This window comes from Macrotis lagotis, chromosome 2 (genome assembly GCF_037893015.1).
Source record: "Macrotis lagotis isolate mMagLag1 chromosome 2, bilby.v1.9.chrom.fasta, whole genome shotgun sequence".
NCBI lineage: Eukaryota > Metazoa > Chordata > Mammalia > Peramelemorphia > Peramelidae > Macrotis > Macrotis lagotis.
Window position 1 is genome coordinate 187,858,722 of NC_133659.1, and position 25,296 is coordinate 187,884,017.

At 36.2% G+C, this 25,296-nt stretch overlaps 2 protein-coding genes across 3 annotated transcripts; both read left to right on the top strand.

Moving 5' to 3' along the window:
* Positions 1-15,471: 15,471 nt before the first annotated feature.
* LOC141511340 (keratin-associated protein 1-4-like) lies at positions 15,472-15,918 on the top strand. 2 transcript variants are annotated; one of them, XM_074220562.1, is made up of 2 exons: positions 15,472-15,648; positions 15,697-15,918. In XM_074220562.1, exons 1-2 carry the CDS (start codon positions 15,472-15,474, stop codon positions 15,916-15,918), a joined length of 399 nt encoding a protein of 132 aa, XP_074076663.1. The 2 variants fall into 2 exon arrangements, with proteins under 2 accessions (XP_074076663.1, XP_074076662.1); XM_074220561.1 differs by having other exon boundaries at positions 15,472-15,918.
* A 4,816-nt stretch (positions 15,919-20,734) lies between these two features.
* LOC141511341 (keratin-associated protein 9-3-like) lies at positions 20,735-21,205 on the top strand. The gene has a single exon (XM_074220564.1). It carries the CDS (start codon positions 20,735-20,737, stop codon positions 21,203-21,205), a length of 471 nt encoding a protein of 156 aa, XP_074076665.1.
* The last annotated feature ends 4,091 nt before the right edge of the window (positions 21,206-25,296 follow it).

The following is a 25,296-nucleotide window of genomic DNA, read 5'->3' on the forward strand; positions in this document are numbered from 1 at the left end:
CCTGCCAGTATCTTGCCAAACTACTGTGATCCGCCCAGTGACCTGTGTGCCCAGGTGTAGCCGCCCCATCTGTGACACCTGTTGCCGCCCTCCCTGCTGCCTGCAGGAGGGCTGCTGTTGCCCCATCACCTGCTGCCCCAGCTCCTGCACAGCTGTGGTCTGCAGGCCCTGCTGCTGGGCTTCCACCTGCTGCCAGCCCATTAATGTGCAGTCCCCTTGTTGTAGACCTCCCTGCTGCCAGCCAGCCCCCTGTCGCACCACCTGCCATACCACCTGCTGCCCCACCTGCTGCTCCACCTGCTGCTGAACAGCCTTGCTAAGATCCAACAGCTAAGAACCAGGACTATCCACCATTCAAAGGAGGAAACTATGCAATCTCTTTGGAAGCCAGTTATCAAACTGTTATAAACTACTTCTCTTCTCCTTCCCCCTCTCCTTTAACATAACTCTTTTATTGAACTTACCTAGTACTTTAATGCCAATTACAAAAACGTTCCAAATTTCTTCATTTGAATCTCTGAACTTGGAAATGAGAATAAATAGAATCCCACCTTACTATTATTTTTAAGCATATCAGATTGAATGCCTTTCAAATACTGTGTTTGTTCTCTTGTAAAATAAAAAAAAATTGTCAAAACATTTGCAGTTCTAATGTTTTTCATCAATCAGGAAATTTAGAGGTAGAAAATATTCTTAGAGATTATCTGGTGACTTAACCTGGGATAGGTGAAGTCATTTAAAAATATTTTGAAAATCATATGCCAATATAATTGATTTCATTTGAAATCTATATATTCATTATACCTTTAAATTATTCTGAGAGAGGTCCATAGACTTCACTTGACTTTCAAGAAGATTCATGATTGCCACCCCCTCCCCAATTCTAGTCCAAGTTCCTCATTTTACAGAACTCTAAAGAAAGCAAATAATGTAACCAAAGTCAAAGAGGTTGAAAATGGCAGAGCTAGAATTCAAACCAGTATTTCTGTTGGCTCACATCGCATGCCCTCTTGACCATTCCATACAATCTCATCTCTTAATTTTTACAGATTAATAAAATGAGGTTAATTGACATGAACCAAGCTGTTCAAGGATATATTGGAGGGAAAGAGTAAAGGTATCATTTGAAACCATTCCATTTTCTGAATTCATTCATCATTCTATGTTGAATCCATATTGAATTCACAAACTTAATGATCTTGTAGAATCATAGACAATCAGAGAATCAGAGAAACAAATGAAGCAAAAGGTTGTCCAATACCATTTTAGAAAGTATGAACAATTTAAGTTTTGACTATGACCTGTAAGATTACTGGTTTAGGGAACTCTTTTCACCAACACAAACCAGCAATCATTATTTAGCTTAGAGTCAAAAGCACTTCCTTGGATTTAAGGATCCAAGGGGATTTAAGTAATTTGCTGAGGTTACATAAGCATCATGTTTCAGATCTTGTTGACTCCCATACCAAGAGGTTCATTCCTTCCTTGCTTGCTTACTTCCATGCTTCCTTCCTTCCTTCTTTCCTTCCTCCTCCTCCTCTTCCTCTTCTTCTTCTTCTATTCTTCAATTCTTTTATTTTCCTTCTATTCTTTTTTCTTCTTCTCTTCCTCCTCCTCCTTTCCCTCCTATTTTCCCCTTTACTTCTCAATATGCTTTTAGTCAAATAACTAAACATTCGTAAGGACTTATTTAGGTAGAGCATTGTACTGAGTACTAAAGATTCAAAGATATCAAGATGAAACAATCACTTGCTCTTAAGAACATGAGGGCTGAATTTGTTGTACATGAACCATTTTATGCTACAATTGTAGCTTAATTAGATGTAGCTACTTGAAGACAAGAAAATTTCCCTCTGCCACAGTTGAATTCTCTTTCTCACCTGAGTTAAAGTCTTTTGTTAAAAAATAAGTATCTCACAAAAACAATATGTATTCTCAGAAGTTCATAAAAATAAAAATAAAAGAGACTCAAAATTCAAAATAGCAGCTTGAATCCTTTGCAGTAAAACTACACTTAATATCTAGAGAAACAAATGAAAATCATATTGATTTGTCAAGGCAAGGATAAAGTAACTGGAACTTTGCCCAGGGGAATTGAAATTTAGATAATATTTACAGCACTTTGTTTCTCCAGCAGTACATAAACAATTGAACCTAGTGCCTAATAATCAAGAATAATTAGTGAAACTAGGAAGCTATAAGATGGAATGAGTTTCCTCCTCCTCTTCCAAACACCATCATAATTATACTTTAACCCTGGAGGCAGCCTTACCCAGCACTGTCCTAATAATGTCCTGGTATCTTTATTCATCTTCATTTCGACTCATTTTTTTCTTTTAAAAAATTATTTGTGTCTTTTGCCTTCACACTATCATCATTTCTTGAAATGGAGAAGCTTATTGTGAACATATCTTAAAATGTAAATGCAATTTTGTCTTAGAACCATCTCTTTTTCTCACATATATATCTCTATATGAGAAGGAATATTTGTTTCATTATCTGTTCCTCAGTACAATCATTAATTTTTCAATTACTTAGATTTCAGATTCCTTTAGTGATATTTTCTAAACCAAAGGAAACAGTATGGTTAGATCAACCTCTGAGCAATAGAGTTTCTGGAAACCTGATCCTGAGCCTTAATACAAGTGACTTCTGTTTAGCCAGTCAACAAAAGTTCTGTCATCCCATCACATTTTAGAAACATCCTTATTAGAACAGCTCTCATTCATCCAAGTAAATGTTTGGGTAAACCATCTTATAAGTGTGCTTTATCTTTGAAACTTTTGTGCTTTTTGGCATCCTAGTATCAGGCAAAAAACATCATAGAACACTAGTCTTTTGGAACTACTTGTAAGAATCTTTGAGCTGCATCAGGGCCATCTCCACCATGCCAACCTGCTCTCTGTGCCATTGTCTCTATTGACCTTAGATTCAAAGATGGTGAAGGCAGCTACTTCTGAGTTTCAATTTTATTTAAACTGACATTTTGTGTCTCTTGATTGATGTGGCACTTGTGGTAAAGCCATTCTTTTCACAGAAGCTTTAAATGAATTTGTTATTGAGTTACTCTCTTCTTTATTCTTCCCCTACTGTTATAAGCATAAAATAGGATAATATTTGAAAATCACTTAGCATTGCATCTGACTTATGATAAAATTTTTTCCTGCCCTGTTTGCCCTCCTCCCTCTGTTCTTTCCTTCCTTCTTTCTTTTCTTCCTTCCTTCTTTCCTTCCTTTCTCCATCCCTCCTTCTTCCTTGTTCACCACTTGACCTTCTTCAATCCACAGAATTTCTTAATTTCTTGTCTTTTGTTTGCTCATATTTACAGTTTAGTTTCTGGATAGGGATTTGAATAGTGTGCACAAACACTATTTGGTCCTTAATTTTGCGACTAAGACCTCCAATTCTCTGCAAATTTTTTTAGATTTTTAATTGTCACCTAGTGACTCAATTTAGATTTCGTTTTAACTCCTATCTCCCTTTCTTCTTACACAGTCTTGAACCAAGAATCTTGCTGTGACAGATGAATCAATAATAAATTTCTTGTAAGATCTCAGGTGACTTTGCTGCCAAGAGTCTGTGTTGACTCCTTTTGTGGCTCCTGATATAGCTTAACTATGGGCTACATAGGTGCTGAGGTGCCAGTGTTCTGCTCTGTCTCTCTCTTCTACTGTGACTCAGGAGCGGGCTGCCTGATCAAGTCATATTCCTTACTGTGTACAATAAACCTTCTGGTCCTAGTCTATTCTCATCTTCATTTAAGGCTCAGGATCAGGTTTCCAGAAACTCTATTGCCCAGAGGCTGATCTAACCCTACTGTTTCCTTTGGTTTGACTGATCAGTGCTTCCTGAGTTCTGGGCAACCTGTTTACCTGTTTGGACCTTTTTCTTCCATGAGCACCTGGCAGAGAGCATACTGTGTCTTTCATCTACCTTGGCTAGTCTGCTTCTAAGATACACAGACTTTCAGCAGTCCTCTTACACAGTCCTGGACTGGATGGGGGCATTTGTTGCCATTTATTTTTGTTTTTTCTTTATCATTGGTAATTTTTGTGCATTTTTAGAACTTAACTACAGTCAGGATTTGGAGGGCTATAGGAAGGGGAATCTTGCTTCCTCTAATATATCATCATCTTAGAGGTGGCTAGGTGGTACAGTGGATAGAGCACAAGTCCTGGAATCAGGAGTACCTGAGTTCAAATTTGACCTCAGACAATAATTACCTAGTTGTGTGGCCATGGGCAAGCCACTTAACGCCATTTGCCTTGCAAAAAAACAGACAAAAAAAAGAGACTTGTGATTTTCATAGGTACAGGGAACTCACAGATGAAAAAACAGCCTTTATGAATAGCAAATCATCACCCTCTCTGCAACTTAAAGATCTGCCTACAACACTGAGAGGTCAAATGTTTTTACTTAGGATCACACAGTCAGTCTGTCTGAGGCAGGATCTGAACCCAAGTGCTGGTGGTTTTAAATCCAGTTGTCTACCATGCCATATTTTACTCTCAAAATAAATCAAACAGAACCATCCCAAATTCTCTTGTTTAGTCCCTGGAACACAGTTAAAATGATTCTAGTTACTGGCAAAAATTCTTTGTTAAGGACCATGACAAATCCAAATCACTCTGGCTTTCATTGATAGGTCAATAATACGGCCTAAGCCTTATTTGTTTGGGTCCTGAAGGTTCAAAATGACTGTAAATAGCTTTTTTTTTCTATTTTGACCAAAAACCCTGAGATTCTTCCTCTTGCAGATTGCTTGGATTTTGTTTTGTCTTTTTGAATAGGTAAAAGAGGCCATTTTTTTGCCGCACTTCTCACCTGGTGACCCAATTGATAGAGTCAGCCCTGGAGTCAGGAGGATCTGAACTCAAATCCAACCTTAGACCTTGACACTGACTAGCTGTTTTGACCTAGGCAAGTCATTTAATCCTGATTGCCTTGCATACAGGGCTATCTCCAGTCATTCTGATTCATATCTAGCTTCTGGAATCAGATGGCTCCCAAGGAGGAAGTGAGGCTTGTGACTTTGCACAGTACCACCCCCTCTAACTCAAATCCAGCTCACTTTCATGTCATGGCATCCTTCCTGGTGTCATGGTCCTATTCCACAACAAAAGACCAAAAAACCCCAGCAAATAAGACAGTCAAAAATAGATCCCATACATACCAAAATATTTATAGTTGCATTTTTTTGTAATTTAAAGAATTAGAAATAAAATAAATGTCCATTGATGAAGAATAGTTTTAAAATGTGGTATATGGATATAATGAAATTTTCCTAGATCATAAGAAACAATGAATAAAAGTTATATAGAGAAACACAGGAAGTTATGCATTGATGCAAATTAAAGTAAATAGAGCCAGGGAGACAATATACAGTGTGCTCCTAAAGTTTAAAACTGAACTAAGAATTTTAGAATGCCCTGAACACATTGCTGAATGAATTCAGCAATGTGAATGGAAAAAATAAGCCATAACAATATAAAATTGAATGTGGGAGAAGAAAAGAGCAACTGGGCTGAATCTACCTTGCATACTTATTACTTGCATTAACTTGGGTAAATCATTTAATCTCTCTGGATCTCAGTTTCCTCATTTATAGTTATTTAGTTGTTTTCTACATTTATTAGTTGTCCTTTGTTATCAAAGAAGATCACTACAGCATCACTATGTTAGAAACAACTTGCAATGTATTCAACTGTGGTTGATCAAACCAGTATGAGTTCACAAACAGTTAATGTGAATAACTGGGATGAATACTCTATTTTTATGCTTCTCATATTGTCCCTGAACTGCTTCCATTCTCCCTTACTCATAGAGCACAGCACCCTCTCTGATGAGAGCACGCCATGCTGGGCAGTCCTGTGCCAGTGTCTCCCATGTCATACAATCAATTCCAAAGTTAAGAGAAATCTTGAGAGTGTCCTTTTATCACTATTTCTTATAGCCCCTTCTCCACACCCACCCACCCCTACCCTCCTGCTCTGCCATGAGCTCTTACCCTGTGTGAGTTCTTCATAAAATAGTCTTTTTGGTTACTGTGCATTTCCATTTCACATTCGAACAATGTGGCTAGCCTATCGAAATTGCCCCTTCCCTAGGTCTATTTCCTCATCTATAAAATAAAAGGATTAAATTATGTGACCTTACGGGTTCCTTTCTTAATTCTAAGATGTTAAAAGTATCGAAGATTTGTAGTTTTTTAATTAAGTATCAAGTTTTGATGTAAAGAAAAAAAGGAAATAGACCTCTCTTGCTTCCTTGCAGAGGTGAGAGTCTATGGATGTAAACAGTTTAACAGTGCGTATGCTATTAGACTTGATTGATAATGGCTATTTTTTTTTACTAACCTGCTCTTTTTTCCTTTTTTTTTTTTAACAAAGGCTGATTCACTGGGGAGAGGAACAGTGGAATGTGTATTGAAACAAAAATGACATTTAAAAAAATCAATAAGTTTTTAAAAATGCAAATACTTTTCATATTATGTGCATTCAATAATACTTATCGAGTTGAGCAGTGTTTCTCTTATGCCTCACTACCTGATATTTTAGAAGACAGTGTCAATAGAACATGAGCTCAGATAGGCTTGCTTATTCTATAAAGATGTTGAGTATGGTCCAGGCCAAAGGGTGAGTTCCTTGTTTTACTTCCAGCCAAATACAACAAGACTTAGAAGTCACAGACCATCTACTGGGTAATAGATTATTTTAAGTTAGAGTTTACTTATCTCTTTGAATTTTTATTGTCTAGATTTCTTCTTGAATCCCTCCCTTTACATTCCTGAAGTACCATCACTTATATCAATTTTTCCCAAAAAATAGAATGAGAGGGGAAAAAATAGCAAAATCAAACATTGTATGCATGTGTAATGAATTATTTTTTTCATGGCATCCACATTCTATACTCAATTAGCAAGATCATTGAACTGCACTGTTTCCAAGTCTCCAAAGCAAATTCTAATTCAATTCCCTAATGTCAGAGGAAAAGTAGATTTATTAAGGAAATTTTTCCTTTTTCTGTTTTTCCAAGGGAAAAAGTAAAAAAGGAATGCAATTAACTTTTTCAAAGAAAGGGATTGAAAGATATAAATAGAATTTCATACTTGATTTTTGCCTTAGAAAACAGAGCAAGAGTAGTATGAAGGAAACAACTCAGTACAAAAGAATGCCCTCATGGAAGTTAGTATCAACAGCATGTCCTACTTTTTTAAAGAATTAATTCATTTTTTACTCATAGCAGACCTGTTTGTGGTGTCAAAGAATTGGAAATTAAGTGAATATCCTTCAGTTCAGGAATGGTTTAACAAACTGTGGTATATGTATCTCATGGAATGCTATTGTCCTTTTAGAAACCAGAAGGGATGGGAATTCAGAGCAGCCTAGGGGGATTTGCATGAACTGATGCTGAATGAGATAAACAGAATTAGAAAAACACTGTACAACCTAACAGCAACATGGGGGGCAATGATCATCCTTGATGGACTTGTTCATTCCATCAGTGCAACAACCAGGGACAATTTTGGGATATCTGCAATGAAGAATACCATCTGTATTCAGAGAAAGAATTATGGAGTTTGAACAAAGACCAAAGACTATTACCTTCAAATTACAAAAAAAAAAGTTATCTTGCTATGCAATTTTGCTATCTCTTTTACTTTATTTTTCTTCCTTAAGGATATTATTTCTCTCTCATCACATTCAACTAAGATCAATGTATACCATGGAAAAAGTGTTAAGACTAATAGAATACCTTCTGTGGGGGTGGGGAGGGAAGCAAGAATGGGGGGGGGGGGGAATTGTAAAACAAAATAAATAAAATCTTTCTTAGAAAAGAATTAATTCATTTTTAACATTATTTTCAAAAATATTTTCAGTTCTAAATTTTTTCTTCCCTCCTAACCCTTCCCCACCCATTGTGAGGAGAAGAAATGGGATATCAATTATATATGAATAATCATTTAAAATATCTTTCCACATTAGTTATACTGGAAAAAATAAGAAAAATAAAGTGAAAACATTATGCTTCAATTTGCATTCAGACTCCAACAGTTCTTTCTCCAGAGGTATATATAACTTTTCATCATAAGTCGCTCAAAATTGTCTTGGATCATTAAATTGTTGAGTCATTAATAGTTGTTCATCATAAAAATATTGTTGTTCATGTATATAATGTTATTCTGGTTTTGCTCACTTCACTTTACATCTCTTCATTTAAGTCTTTCCTGGTTTTTCTAAAAGCATTCCTATTCATCTATTCTTAATATAAAACTATTCTTTTACAATCATATAACCTCAGCTTGTTCAGTCATTTCCCATTTGACTTTTCAATTGTTTGCTACCACAGAAAGAGCTACTATAAATATTTTTATACGTATAATTCCTTTCCTTTAAAAAAATCTCTTTGGAAAATAGACTTGGTAGTATATTACTGGGTCAAAAGTTATATTTTGGGGGTGGAGCCAAGGTGGTGGAAAGGAGGCAGTAATTCCCAGAAGCTGTCCCCCAGGCCACTCCAAATACTTTAAAATCATGTCTCTCTAAACAAATTCTATAGTGGTGGAACCCACAAAAAGATTGAGTGAATCAATTTTTCAGCCCAAGACAACATGGAAGATCTGTGGGAAGTATCTGTTTCACCAAGTTAGAGAAAGTCACAGTGTAGCTGGGACCTTACCTGAGCAAACCTAAGTCCTGGGGGCTCCTGAGTCTGGGGCAACTGGGGTAGTTTCCAGACCTCTCAGCCCTGGGATTGCCAAGGACAACTTGGAAGGTCAGTAGCACTCACCAAAGTGAGTGTTGAATCCAGACCAGCCCAGGCCTTAGTGCAGTCCCTGGCCTGGGAATTTATAGAACCACCCAGCAGCTGCTTCTACAGTGCTCAGGTCACTGATGATAAGAGAGTCAAGAGAAAATGTAGAGGTCTCTCCACTATCCCATACTCAAGTCCAGGTTGCAGACTGGGGCCCCATACTCTCATAGTGAAGGAGGGACTCTCCTCACTGTTCCATGGCAGAGGGGAGTGCTTGTGGTCATCCACAGACCAGAGCACAGGCAAGAAAGCAATCAGAGACTCTCATAAGTCCTTGAAGAAATTGAGGTCTCTGGTGGGGGGATGTCCCTAAAATCCTCAAAAACTTGGGAAAGTACGTACTCCACCATAGAAACAGAACTGCACCTTAACAAAGAGTTAAATCAAGTCATAGACTGGGGAAATGAGCAAACAACAGAAGAAAAAGAATCTGACCATAGACAACTACTTTGTTCCCATAGAGGATCAAAATGCACACTCAGAAAATGATGAAGTCAAAGTATCTCTATCTAAAGCGTCCAAGAAAAATGAGAATTGGTCTCAGGATATGGAAAAGCTCAAAAAAGATTTTGAAAATAAAGTAAGGGAAGTAGAGGAAAAATTGAGAAGACAAATGAGAGCGATGTGGGAAAATCATGAAAACTAATTCATCAGCTTGTTGAAGGAGATACAAAAAATTATTGAAGGAAATAACATCTTAAAAACCAGTGTAGGTCAAATGGAAAAAGAGGTTCAAAAGGTCAGTGAGGAGAATACCTTAAAAAACAGAATTGGTTAGATGGAAAAGGAGATAAAAAATTTCTCTGAAGAAAATAATTCCTTCAAATGGAGAATGGAGCTAAGGGAAGCTAATGACTTTGTAATAAATCAAGAAACAATAGAACAAAACCAAAAGAATGAAAAACTAGAAGAAAATGTGAAATATCTCTTTGGAAAAACAACTGATCTGAAAAAAAACAGATCCAAAAGAGATAATTTAAAAATTGTTGGACTACCTGAAATCCATGACCAGAAAAGGAAATTAGACTTCATTTTTCAAGAAGTTCTCCAGGAAAATTGCCCTGATATCCTAGAAGCAAAGAGTAAAATAGAAAATGAGGGGATCCACAAATCACCTGAAAGAGATTCCAAAATAAAAACAGGAATATTATAGCCAAATTCTAGAACTCCCAATTCAAAGATAAAATATTATAAGCAGCCAGAAAGAAGCAATTCAAATATTGTGACACTATAGTTAGTATTACACAGGCCTTAGCAGCTTCTATATTAAGAGCTTATAGGACTTGGAATATGATATTCCAGAATGCAAAAGAGCTTGAATTACAGACAAGAATCAAACCCAGCAAAACTGAACATATTCTTTCAGGAGAATAGATGGACATTCAATGAAATAGAGATTTCCAAATTTTCCTGTTGAAATGACCAGAGCTGAACAGAAATTTTGATATTCAAGTATTGAATTTAGATGAACTGTTTGAACTGCTTGTATCCTTGCATGGAAAAATGATACTGATAACTCATAAGAACTTTCTCATTTATTAGAGCAGTTAGAAGAAGCATATGTAGATAAGGCACAGGAAAGAATTGAATATGAACCTAAAATAAATGGAGTTAATGGATGAGAAAGGAATGTACTTGGAGAAAAGGGAAAAGAGAGGTAGAATGAACTGAGATATTTCATTTAAAAGAGTCAAGAAAAAGCTATTGCAGTGGAGTCGAAAGGAGAAAGGTGAGGGGGAATGAGTGAACCTTCATTCTCATCAGAAGTGGTTCAGGGAGGAAATAACATGCACACTCAACAGGGTATAAAAATCTATCTTATCCTAGAGAATGAAAGGAAAGAAACGGAATGGGAAAAGGGGGACAGGGAGGGCAGGAATAGTCAACTACAACACATGTTTTTGAAGAGGGTCAGGGTGAAAGGGGAGAAGGAATAGAATTAATGGGAGTGCAGAGAAATGAGATGGAGGGCAAAATAAGCAGCAATAGCATCTGTGGGAAAAATTATTGAAGCAATTTCTCTGATGGGCTTATGATAAAGAAAGCAATCCATCCCAGAATCAGAGCTGATGATATCTGAACATAGACTAAGTACACTTTTTTCTCTCTCTCAGTTATTTTTCTTGAGGTTTCTCTAACTTTGTGGGGGAGGGGAGATTATCATTATTTTTACAACAAGACTATTGTGGCAATGTAAAAATGAATTAATTAAATGTAAAAGAAAAAGTTATAAGCAATTTTATAGCATTTTGAGAATACTTCCCAATTGACCTTCAGACTAGTTGGATTAGTTCACAACTCTACCAACAGTGTATTGGTGTCTCAATTTCCTCATGTCACTTCCAACAATGTCATTTTCCCTTTCGGTCATATAAGCCAATCTGGTAATTGTGAGATGGTACTTCAGAGTTGTTTTCAGTTTTATTTCTCTAATCAATAGTGATTTAGAACATTTTTCATGTGATTATAGTTAGTTTTGATTTTTTCATCTGTAAACTACCTTTTTGTATACTTTGACCATTTATCAATTGAGGAATGACTTATATTTTTGTAAATTTGACTCAGTTCTCTGTATTTTTGAGAAATTAAAATTTTATTAGAAAAATTTTCTGTAAAATGTTTCCCAGTTTTCTGTCTTTCTTCAAATTTTGGTTGCATTGGTTTTGCTTGTGCAAAAGCTTTTTAATTTAATAAAATCAAAATTATCCATTTTCTATCCCATAATACTCTATACCACATTTTGATCATTAATTCTTCCTTTATCCATAGATCTTACATGGAAAATTATTCCATGCTCTCTAAATTTCCTTATGAAATCTCCCTTTATGTCTAAATCATATTGACCTTATTTTGGTATATAATGTGAGATGTAGGTTTCTACCTAGTTTCTGCCAAACTACTTTTGAATTTTCAAAGCAGTTTTTGTGAAATAGTGAGCTTTTGTAACAAAAAGTTAGAACTTTGGAATTATCAAATACTAGATTATTATAATTATTTACTGCTATGTATTGTGTACCTAAACTATTCCCCTGGTCCAACAGTCAATTTCTTAGCCAATACCACATTATTTTTATGATTACTGTTTACTAATATACTTTGACATCTGATAACTAAGCCACCTTCACATCTTTTTCATTAATTTTCTTGATATTGTTGACTTTCAGAAGAATTTGGTTATTATTTTTCCTAGCTCTATGAAATAAATTTTGGTACTTTGGTATGGAACTGAATAAATAAATTAATTTGGGTAGAACTTATATTTTTTGTTTTATTGATTTGACCTATCCATGGGTAATTAATACTTTTTGCAATTGTTGGTATCTGATTTTATTTGTTGGAAAAGTGTTTATATAGTTCATGGGTGTAATTTAACAGGTAGACTCACCAGTATTTTAAATTATCCTCACTTATTTTAAGTGGAATTTCTCTTTTCATCTCTTGCTGCTAAACTTTGTTGATAATATACAGAATGATTCAATTATTTCAAATAATTTTTAGTTGATTCTTTAGGATTCTCCAAGTATACCATATCACATTCAAAAGGTGAGTTTTATTTCCTCATGGCCTATTCTAATTCTTTCAATTTCTTTTTTCTTCTCTTATGTCTTGTATTTATTTATTTGGGGACAGTTTGGGGGAGTCTTAACTGATTATAAATTTCTTGAGGGTGAGGAATTTTTCATGTTTATGGTTTGAATCACTAGTATTGAGCATGAGGTTTGGTACATATTAGACATTTATATAGTCTTACAAAATTAAACTGAATTGATTCATAAATCATGTACAATAGAAATTGACTACCAAGGTACCTGAGTAAAACAAGAATCATACAATTTGGGAGTACTAAGGTCAAAGATATATAGCTAAATGATATAGATGTAGATATAGATATAGATGTAGATGTAGATGTAGAAGTAGATGTAGATAGATATACATCTACATCTATGTCTACATCTACAACTACAGATACAGATACAGATATACATATATACATATATGTATGTGTGTGTGCCATAGTAGGCACTACATCATATTTCAGTCTTAATATTACATTTTCTCTGATTGTGATGTAAAAATACTGTGCTATAAAAAATAATAAACAGGTTGATTTTAGGAAAAACATGGAAACACTTGAAAGAAATAATGAAGAGTTACATGAGAAGAGCCAAGAAAATATTGTATTCCATTAACAACAATATTTTTTGAAGAATAACTGTGAATGACTAAGATATTCTGAATATTATAAATGTTCATTCAACTACAAAGATCCTGTGAATGGAGATGCTATTCACCTCCAGAAGAAAAAAAAACCTTTTAAACAAAAGTATGGTTTTATAGAATATTCATACATACACACATATAATTGCATGTATGTATGTATATATGAAATTGTAATCCTCTTTAGTGTGGGGTAGGAAGGGAAGGTGAGAGGCAGTTCAGAACTTGAATTTTCTTAGCTGCTTATACAGTTCTTAAGGCATTTCTTCTGTATAGAACCAAAAAAAAAATGTAAAAAATGCTCATCTAAAAGTTTTGTGAAGTTCATAAGATAGATATGCCAAAAAAGGACAAGTAGAACTAAATAATATATAGAAAGCTCACTTTGGATTTAAATTCTCCCTAGAAATTGTTTCATCTGGGTTGCTCTATAGATGGATGAATCATATAGGGTCAGCAGAGGAACAGAGGACAATAAAGGAGGTGGGCCTCCAAAGAATATGGACTTACTGGACAGACAAAAAATATTATGGTCACAGGATCTTGGGAGATTAGACTAGGCAAGGTAACAGGATTGCATTTCACAGAACAGATTGGAAAAGGTTTCTGAATCATGTTGAGGAGGTAGTAACCACCCTGGTTAACAGCAACCTGAGACAGAGCTCCAAACTGCTTCCAATATGCAGCACTCTATCTCCCAAATCTAAATATTTCCATATTGTCTCCCATAGCTGGGATTCCATCTCTACCTCCTAACTTCCTTGGCTTCCTTTAAATCTCAGATAAAGGGGGCAGCTAGGTGGTGCAGTGGATAAAGCACTGGCCCTGAAGTCAGGAGTACCTGAGATCAAATTTGGCCTCAGACTCTTAATAATTTCCTAGCTGTGTGGCCTTGGGCAAGCCACTTAACCTCATTGCCTTGCAAAAATGTAAAAAAAAAAAGATTTGAATCTCAGATAAAGTCTCACTTTGAGCAAGAAGTTTTTTCTACACCTCCTTAGCAAGTGCCTTCCTTAGGAGATGGCTCCCAAAGTATCCTGATTATATCTCCTTTGTACACAGTCGTTTACATATTGTCTTCTTCCTTACATTGTGAGCTTCTTGACCACAGTGACTAATTTGGTCCTTGCTTTGTACTGTCAGCACTTAATATAGTACCTGAAATATAATAAGTAGCTATTTGTTTTTTCTTTTTATTTCTGTCTTTGTGACTTCATGGACCACAGTACACCAATCCTTTTTATCTTCCACTGTCTGCAGAAGTATATCTAAGTATCTAAGTTCATAATATAGTAAGCATTTAATATTAGTTGATTGATACACAGTGAATTTAATAGATATAATTATTCACTGATCATTGGTAAGTCCCTAAGCTCTGAAAGCCTCCAGTCAACTCTTAAAAATGTAAGTCATAGTATGCCTAAAGGCTAAAAATATCTGTGTATATCCCTTTGTTCCAGCAATTCTACCACTGGAAAAAGGGCCTATTTGTACAAAAATATTTATAGCAGCTCTTTTTATGATGACTAAGAATTGGAAATTAAGAGATGACCATTAATTGGGGAATGGCTAAACAAGATGTGGAATATGATTGCAATGGAATATTGTTGTTTTATAAGGAATGACAAGCAGGGTGGTTTCAGAAAAACCTGGAAAGATTTTACATGAACTGATGAAAAGTGAAATGAATAGAACAAGAGAATATCATACACAACAACAGTCTTATTGTTCAATGAAGAAATGACTTAGTTATTCTCAGTAATACTATGATCCAAGATAATTCCAAAGGCTAATGATGAAGTAAGAATAGTAAGAACTAATATTGTTTGAATTTTTTGAATATAGATTGAAATATAGCATACTATATTTCACTTACTTTCTTTCATTTTTTTTCTTTTATGCAAGTCTTCCAGTATAAAATGACTAACATAGAAATGTTTTTCATGGAAAAAATTACATTATAGACAAGTTGCCAATCTAGACCCACAGAGGGGTACCCAAACTTTGAGTCCACTACACCAATAAAATAACAGAACTACTGCCAAAAAAAAAGAAAGAAAAGACAATCATTCCAGCTCAAAAACTGTGATCCAGTCATCCTAACCTGAAATCACTAATCCAAAAAGAGGGCTTGAAAATTGGCCTTTTAATGACAGGACTCAATGTATGAAAAACTTCAAAAATATTCCACAGAGTAAAGAACAGATTTAATTGGACTTAATTAAACCAAGGTGATTTTTTTAAATGCTATTTATAATTTTCATAATACCTTAGTATTAACCAATCAGAGATTCACCATGCAGTTGGCAACAAGGAAAAAATGCTAAATATTTGGTAAATACAGCTGGTGGAAGTATAAAAAGGGCTGGTGGGACAAAGGACAATCACATTTCAGAAACTTCTCTTCTGTAGAATACAAGACACTGAACTTCAAACACCATGGCCTGCTGCAACACCTGCTCCACCAGTTTCTGTGGCTTCCCTAGCTGCTCTATTGAGGGGAACTGTGGATCTAGCTGCTGCCAAGAGAGCTGTGGGTCCAGCTGCTGCCAACAGGGTGGCTGTGGTCTCAGCAGTGGGATTGGCTATGGGTTTGGCTCAGGGATCGGCTCTGGAATCAGCTGTGGACCCAATTGTGAGACCACCTGCAGGACCAGGTGTTACCAACCCGTGTGCAGTGGAGGTGAAAGCTGCCGCACCAGGTGGTGCCGCCCAGACTGCAGGGTTGAGGGTACTTGCCTGCCACCTTGCTGTGTGGTTAGCTGCACTCCTCCATCTTGCTGCCAGCTCCACCATGCCCAGGCTTCTTGCTGCCGCCCATCCTACTGTGGTCAATCTTGTTGCCGTCCAGCCTGCTGCTGCCACTGTTGTGAGCCCACTTGCTAAGAACCAGGATTCTTGACTTATGAAGAAATCGATATTTATGAGAAATTGATATGAGATGAATGGACTGTCTGTAGAGTCACGAAGATTATGAAGAAAGTTCAAAGACAGTTGTTGGTGTACTTCAGTCTTTCATGCTTTTGAAGATGCATTTAAAAAAAATCAAATGCATTCTTCTAGGATGTCCATAAGCTGAGACAGTCCAGAAACTGAAGATGGATTTCCCCCCAGAATCTTGATATTTGGAAAAAAATCAAATATGGCACAAAACATTTTTCCAGTTCTGCTTTATAGGAACAATTTTTCCTATCCCCTTAATTTTTCTCCTATTTCATTTATTCTTGAGTATCCTCTATTAATTTCAAATAAATTATGTTAGCCTGCAAAGGAAATTTGATCGTACTCTTTATTTCATTTTTTTAAATGTAATTCTATTTGGAGCTTATGCTGCTAGGTGCTGTAGTGAATAGAAAGCTGGGTTTAGATTCCAGAAGACTTGAGTTCGAATATTACCTTAAAAAATTACTAGCTGTATGACTCTGAGCAAGTCACTTAACCTATCTGTTCCTCACCTGTAAAATGAAAGTGTTGAACTTGATGATCTCTAGGCAACTAGAAGATGGAGTAGATAGAGTGTCATAAATGGAGTCAGGAAGACTTGATTCAAATCCTTCCTCAGATATTTATTAATTGTGCCAATACTGTATTTCCCCGGGGGGGGGGAGAAAACTAATCAGAAAATAAGGCCTAGTATGATTTCTTTCAGGATACCCCTAATATAAACCCTACTCCCAAAATAAACCCCACTTAAGTTTGTCAGCCAATGGATACATTTAGTATGTCCATTGCAATACACAATGGACATATTGAATTATGAAATAATAATATTAATATATAAATATAAATAAATAATATTATTGACATAAATACTTAAAATAAATGATAATATGAACTATAATTAAGAATTTGTAAATACCCAAGTGGGTGCCTTTGGACAAGAGGTAAACACCTATGACCTATGTAAACAGATGAACTCAAAACTTATTGTTGAATAACCAATCGGAGTACATACATAAAGTGTGAATAACTTGCACACTTGATAAGGTCTGGACAAAAATAAAGCCCCACCTCTAATCATCACTAAGGACAAAAAAGATGACATTGAATGTATTTAGGCATTTATATTTCTTGAAAATGAAAATGCCTGGCACATACAAACAGTGACAAGGAAGTGGGTCAATTTAATATTGCCACTTGTTTTGTGAGGTCAAGCTAAAGATGTGAAGAACTTTCTTGGAGAGAGCAAAATAGATCAAATAATGATTCCCACAGGAATGATTGTCCAGATATACCCTGAACATAAAACCTAATATAACTTTTGTAGCAAAAATTAATATGACTCAGTCTTATTTTTCAGAGAAATGTGATATGTTAGCATATCATTTAATCTCTCAGTTTCAACTGTAAAATGGAGACAGTAATAGGGCCTCCCTTTCAGAATTGTTACGACATTGCTACCTTTTCAGTACAGGCCCTCATTATCTCAAAACCGACTTATTTCAATAGCCTCCTGGAGAAGGGAAATGTCTCTCCCCACTCTTGACCTTCCTCCATTCAGTCACTAAAGTGACACAGACACAATCATATCACCCTTTTACTAAATAAATTCTGTTGGCTTCCATTTGTTTCCAGGATCAAATACAAAATGTCTACTCCTATTTTTCCAGTCTTCTCAGATCTTGCTCTTTGATCCAGTGACATTGATCTTCTGGCTGTTCCACCAATAAGATGTTCCATCTTTCATCTCTGAGCATTTTCTCTGGTGACTGGGCTTTTCCTCCTCTGCCTCAACTATATTGATCTTCCTGGCTTCCTTAAGTCCCAACTAAAATTCCACCTTATACAGGAAGCCTTCTCAATCCTTCTTAATTCCAATGCCTTCCCTCTGTTATTTCCTATGCACAGAAACACACACAACATATATACATATGTGTGCACATATTATACAGTGAGAGAGAGAAAGAGAGAGAGAGAGAGAGCTTGCTTGCAAAGTTTTGCTTTCATGTTGTCTCCTCCATTAGACTGCTAGCTCCTTGAGGGCTGTCTTACTTCTTTTTGTGTCCCCAATATTTAGTACAGTTTCTGGAAAGTAGCAGGTACTTAATAAATATTCATTGATTGATTAAACATTTATTATAGTTCTTAGCATGTAATAGACATTAAATACCCTGGCAGGCTAAAGAGAACATTAAGTTGAATCTAATAAGAATGAACTAGAGATCATAGAATCATATATTTAGATATGGATGAGAGCTTAGCTATTATTTGATCTGATTACATCCTTCTACAGATAAGGACAGTGAGGTTTAGAGTTGATGAGTAACATGACCACAGTCAGAGTGGCAGTGAGGATTTCTAGTTATTCTGACCTCAAATCATACATTCTTTTCATTTTACCATCCCACTAGCAGTGCACTGTAACTTAGATGGAAAGTGCTGAGACTGCAGACATGAGAGATTTGGATTCAAATAGCTGTAGTCACCCTCCCAGGGGTGTTGTGAGGATCAAAGGAAATCGATATATATAGTCCTTAAAACAATGTTTAAGTACCAAGTATAATAATTATTATTTATTTAGTCAAAACAGTAACTAAAAATATTGCTTTGATCCAGAAGAAAGAATTTAAAATTTCCCCAATATCCAAAACTGTTTTCAAGGGAGCACTCCAAAGTTTTGGGCTGGCTATATCTACATTTGAAAAGTCTAGGGATTCTAAATGATAGGAAAGACTATAAACTTGTTTCCCTGAGCTGTATTCATTTTCTTTATTCACTACATATGGAAGAATAGGAAAAATTCAGTCTGAAAATTTGAAGTAAAAATTCCAGAGTAGTTTGATAGTTTTTCTGCAAATAATTACTACATGGTTTATAGTCTAGTTATCAAAAATTAAATATGCAGAATATGGAATGATCACCATAAGTGAAAGGTGACATCTCTGAGAGACTTTTATAGAAAGTTATCCAAAAACAAACAAAAATAAAGGCAGAGATAAAGAAAAAGAGAAAAATAGAGTCTCAAACTTCTGAGTTGAAAAGAGTCCAAAAAAAGGACTAAGTTTATAGATAATACTTATTGAGACAACCCATGGCTTTGTTCTTTTTTTTTCATTTAGTGAAGGCAATGGGGTTAAGTGACTTACCCAAGGACACACAGCTAGGCAATTATTAAGTGTCTAAGGCCACATTTGAACTCAGGTCCTCCTGACTCCAGAGCTGGTGCTCTATCCACTGCACCACCTAGCCAGAAACTGGGTCAATATCTGGTAAAAATGTAAGCATCTTGGCAGTGTAAGAGTTTTTACTGTTTGTTATAGTCCAGAAAGTAGAGTGCATCTTCTAGGGACTAGAAGAAAGAAAAGACCTGGGGGATAGGTGGGTAGTATGATGACAATGCCTAAAGGCATCAGTAGCCCTGTGGCATCTGAGACATAAGATGCCCTTCCAACCATGTTGCCCACATTGGTACCACACCATATGTGTCTCCCATATGAATCAGAGGGTACAAAAGCAGAGTAGTGAATGGAACACTAAGCTTGGAGTCAGGAAAAGTCATCTTCATGAGTTCACATCTATCCTCAAGACATTTATTAGCTATGTGGCCCTGGGCAAATCACTTAACACTGTCTCAAAATTCTGCATCTGTAAAATGAGCTGGAGAAAGAAATGACAAAGCACTCTAGTATCTTTGCCAAAAAAAAATGGTTCAAGAAGAGTCACACATGACTGAAATGATTAAACAACCAAAAAACAAATTAATTCATGTTACCCACTAATGCTATATATATTTATGGGAGAACATACCTCAAATTTATGGGGCAAATGTGTTATTAATACTTTCCTTCTAATTTCATTATAGGCCTTTGTTTTGTACTAGTTGAATCGTCTGACTGACTTTTCAAAATAAATACACAAGTGGAACTATGGTTTAGAGGTATGACCCATAGAATACCATCCACTGAGGGGGACCTATCCTGGCAGTTGGAGAGAGCTCACAAGCACCCAATAAATAACAAAGAATGTTAAATACAACAATTTAAAATTGTATTTACTTACTGTGAATCATAGCTTTTACTCATTCCTTAATGAGAGTTCCTTGTCCCTAAGCAGAATGTTTTCATATATTTAGAACCAATTGATAGGAAAACAACATACTTTATTGAAATATAAGCTCTTTGGAGAAGTTTTTTTAATTTTCTTTTAATCCCTAGAACTTAGCACAGTATCTTCACACAACAGGCTTTAATAATTATTTGTTGGATTTGAATGTTGTGCTAACCCGATTTTAGAATAGGAAGTTGTCTACTTGAGTATCAACTGAGAAAATTATGAATCTGGGTAAATTTGACTTACTCATCCAAGAAAGAAATGTTGCAGTTATGAATAGAGAACAACATGGATAGAGTCTTGAGAGGCCCCAGCAGATGAACACATGACATCCTTTCAGATAGAAAATAAGGGTGTTGTCTTGGACAAAAATACCAGAACTCTTTGATCTTAAAAAAAACCACAAAAGTTTTCTAAGGGGAAAAGAATTGATATGATGAGTCCTAATGGAACCATCAAAGTTCATGAGTATCTCAGTGACAGGCCAATCAGAGGGTGAAAAAGAAGTTGTTTTACATAAAATAAGGAAGAGCTTTTGGATCTCATGTAAACAGTATCTAGCCATCGAATATATAAAAGGTGAAGCAAGGAAGGTGAGAACAATACTTCAATAACTTCTTGTAGTTAAACTCAAAGTCCAGTTCCCAACACAATGGCCTGCTGCAACACCTGCTCCACCAGCTTCTGTGGCTTCCCCAGCTGCTCTACTGGGGGGAACTGTGGATCTAGTTGCTGCCAAGAGAGTTGTGGGTCCAACTGCTGCCAACAAGGAGGCTGTGGAACCAGCTGCTGCCAACAGGGCAGCTGTGGGATAGGCTCTGGGATTAGTGCTGGAATCGGCAGTGGATGCAACTGTGAGACTACCTGCAGAACCAGATGCTACCAACCCGTGTGCTGTGGAGGTGAAAGCTGCCGTACAAGGTGGTGCCGCCCAGACTGTAGGATTGAGGGCACTTGCCTGCCACCTTGCTGTGTGGTTAGCTGCACTCCTCCATCTTGCTGCCAGCTCCATCATGCCCAGGCTTCTTGCTGCCGTCCATCCTACTGTGGTCAGTCTTGTTGCCGTCCAGCCTGCTGCTGCCACTGCTGTGAGCCCACTACCTGCTGCGAGCCTACCTGCTAAAGACCATGATATTGCCTGAAAGTGTTCAGAGAACACAACATCTCTAAATTGCGTTTGAGAGATGTAACATTGTACCACTAATAAATTTGTGAAATTCATATTTTGTGGCAAGCTATCATCCTTATTTTTGCCTATTTCTTTTTTTCCTGCCTATTTCTTAACTGACTAACTGAATTCCCCAATTCTCACGAATAGTTTCAAATATCAAATGAACCATAGTAACTAAGGAACTGAGAGTTATCAAATGCCATGAATGAGAATCTGCTTTAACAGTCTGCTAAACTATGTTCCATCTTACAGCAATGGCCTTGTTGGTGTTTTCCAAGTCTACCCAAAACAAAATATCTTTTTCTTCTTTGTCTACTCAGTGTTATCTATGATATGGTCTCCTCTGCCAGTGGTCTAATAAGTTCTATAAACTAGATAAAATACAGTCTTTGCTTCTATTTATTCTCTAAAATTTTTGTTTTAGGTTTTTGCAAGGCAACTGGGGTTAAGTGGCTTGCCCAAGGCCACACAACTAGGTAATTATTAAGTGTCTGAGACCAGATTTGAACCCAGGTACTCCTGACTCCAGGGCCGGTGCTTTATCTACTACACCACCTAGCTGCCCCTATTCTCTAAAATATTATTGGCATCATGGTATTGTACAAAGACTACTAAAATTGAGATCTAAAGAGTTAGGTTTGGACATCATCTTCATAATTTACTAGTTACAACATCTTGTGCAAGGCAATTCAAGTTTCATAATCTCAATTACTTCATTTGTCAAATGAAAGTAACACAAAATAACACATTTACCAAAAGAAGTAACCAGCAGAAGGAGCTCAGAGCTTTACAAATGGCTGGAAGTAGGTAGAATCTGATGCCAGGTCTCTTGTCAGCACAGTGAGTCCTGAGATTCTTTCACTGAGCTGATGAAAAATATCTCAGGATTTCTGGCTCATTGAAAATTCTTTGCAAGTCTTTATCCCTGTGGATCTGCCACACCTCAGACCCAAGTAGGATTTGTTATATCCACTCTGATAGGGCAGGTTGCAAACTGGACTAGCTTCTAGCTCTCAAGACCTAGCTCCTATTGGATGACATAAAAGAGTAGTGCTTTTTATTAATTTCAGAACATCAAGGAATTTTAATGCCCTCCTTTCCATCAAACTGAAACTGTCAAATAAAATGCTTTTCTAATTCAGGTAGGTTAGTGTAGTGAGCAGAGCACTGGACTTGAAATTTAAAAGGTCTGGGTTCACATCCTGCCTCAGACACTAATTAGCTATCTGACTCTAGATAATGATGGTAATAATGATAATGATAATAATAATAATAATAATAATAATAATAATAATAGAAGAGGGATAGTATATATATATATTCCTTCAGAAGACTGTCTCAGCTGAAGATGTGCTATGAGACAGTTGGTCACTTTGTCAATGCTCAATACTGCTCTTGTAGACAGTTTTCTCCTATCATATTCCTTGCAGATTTTACCTACTATCAATTTAACAGCTTTAGAACAGAAATATGACTGCCTGGAATCAAGAACACTGAAGTTCAAATCTAGCCTTAGACACATACCAGCTGTGTGACCCTGGGCAAGTCACTGAACACTTTTGCCTTAATTTCCTCATTTGTAAAATGAGCTAGGAAAGGAAATGACAAACCTCTTCAGTATATTTGCCAAGAAAACCCAAACAGGGTCATAAAGAATCAGATACAACTGAAACAACTCAACAACAACAATATGAATGCTTTAAGAAATCTTTCTTAACCCTTTGGGTTTGTTTATCAGGTCAAATTTTATTTGACTTTGCATGGCCTTCATGGGTCAGCTTCTCAAATAATAACCTGGGGACATGCCCTTGTTCACTTGCAGGGTTCTTTTCCCTTGGGCTTTATTAATTTCCCTTTAATTCACCTGGTCCCATCTCTGCAGGGGACTGGGATCTTACAAGAAGAACAATGAGAGTTAGAATTATTATAAGAAGACAAAAACCAAGAGACCTCTTTAGAATCTTGCTGAACTTAATTTGGAATGGAAAGGATTCATTCAAATGGTCACCATGAATCCTGAGGCCAAAGTATATACTGCCGGACAAGTTCATAAAGCAACCTCCTGCACTGAGTTTTTGAGGTCTTAGGCATCATGAAAATAATATATAATTTCATTTCCAAAATTTTACAAACTTTTTAAAAGATTTTTTCTGTGCACATGGAACAATCATAGGTGGCAAAATCCAGTTTTTGTGGAATCACATTTCAAGTCATTTGTCTCACAGTTAAATAATAATAATTAGCATTTATAGAAGATGCTTTAAGTTTCACAATATACATATATATATACATATATATATATGCCTTAATTTTATTCTCACAGTCCTGTAAGTTGGATATTATTATTATTATTATTATTATTATTATTATTATTATTATTATTATTATTATTATTATTATCCTTACTTTACAGATGAGAAAACTGAGTTCAAATCTGGTCTCAGATACTTTCTAGCTCTTTTATCCTGGGCAAATCATTTAACCCTTTTGCCTCAGTTTCCTCATCTGTAAAATGAACTGGAGAAGGAATGGCAAACCATTCTACTATCTTTGACAAGAAAAATCCAAATGTATCACAAAGGGCTCTCAGAGATCCTCTACTATAGCCTAATTCCTTCATCTTTTTTTCTTCCAAGGCCCAGTTTAATTGGAATAGAGATCTGCCAGTAAGAAAGCTTCCTCTTTCAATGCAGATCAGTGCCTGCTCTCTATCTTGATGTCATAGAAAGTTTACTTTGGAACATTGAGAGATTATTTATGACTTATCTGGGGTCACTGAGCCACAAAATGGCAGAGGAGGAATGTGAATCCAGTTCTTCCTAACTCCAATTCCAAGTCATTAACCTGTTGAAACTCAGAGAATTTAAGTGACTTGCTTAAGATTTCAACAAAGTTTGATTTGAACCCAGGTGCTCTGATATCTAACCAAGCATAAAATTATTGCTATTGTTTTGTCATTTCAGTCATTTCCAATTCTTTAGATCCACTTGGACCTATCTTGGCAAAAATATGGGAATGGTTGCCATTTCTTTCTTCAGATCAGATTATAGAGGAGGAAACTGAGACAAATAGGATTGAGGGCCTTGCCTAGCCTCACACAGTTAGTGCTTGAGGCCAGATGTAAACTCAGGAAGATTCATCTTCCTGACTCTAGGTCTAACTCTCCAAATACTTTGCCACCTTGCTGCTCAACCCAAGTTGGGATTTAGCCCACTGTAAATAAAGATAGTTTTGTTCTTGAATCAAGGGATAAATCTGGAGGTCAGACCACAAGGGCATTACTTCCTTTTTTTAAAACTAGTGACCAGAAGAGCTATTGATAGAAGGTATCTTAGGCCTAGAAGAATAAGAATGGCTAAGCTAGGAAGTAGAATTGGAGACACTGTGAACCTCTGATTTGACTGAGCTACATTACTATGAGTGAACAACCTGCTGAGTGGGACATGGTGGGTAATTCCCACCATACCCCAGTTTGTGATCATTATAAAATAGATTTTGTACTTCCAGCAACTGACTGTGAATATACTATATACATATCAAATACCACAGGGAAGAAAGAAGCCAGAAACAGGAAGGGAAAAAGTCCATGTTACCTGTGAATGCCTCTAGGAGGAAAAATATTGGATCTCCTTGAGTAGTATCCAGTTATTCTTAATTCCTTTGCTTCCCCTACAAAAAGTAAGAAGTATTCATTTGAGTCCTGCCTAGGCTTCAGTTGTCTAACTTCTCCTTTTTAAAGCTCATATTTTCTCATCAAAGCCATAAACAAGGTTAGTCAACTAGGACATTTTCCAAGGGCATCAAATTTATCAAATGCAGTAGGGGAACATTGGAGCTTGATATTCTATTAGTAAGAAAAGATTAGCAAGAATGATTAGTTAAAATAGGAAGCTGGCAGATGGAAGATTGGGATGAACTCCCTTCCCACTTTAATGGACTTTTCTCCTCTTTCATTTTTATTTGTGCAGGATGGGCAAGTTGCTAAATCTCATTGGGTTTCATTTTCTTCAAGTTAAAAATAAGGAAGTTTGGTTAGATGACTT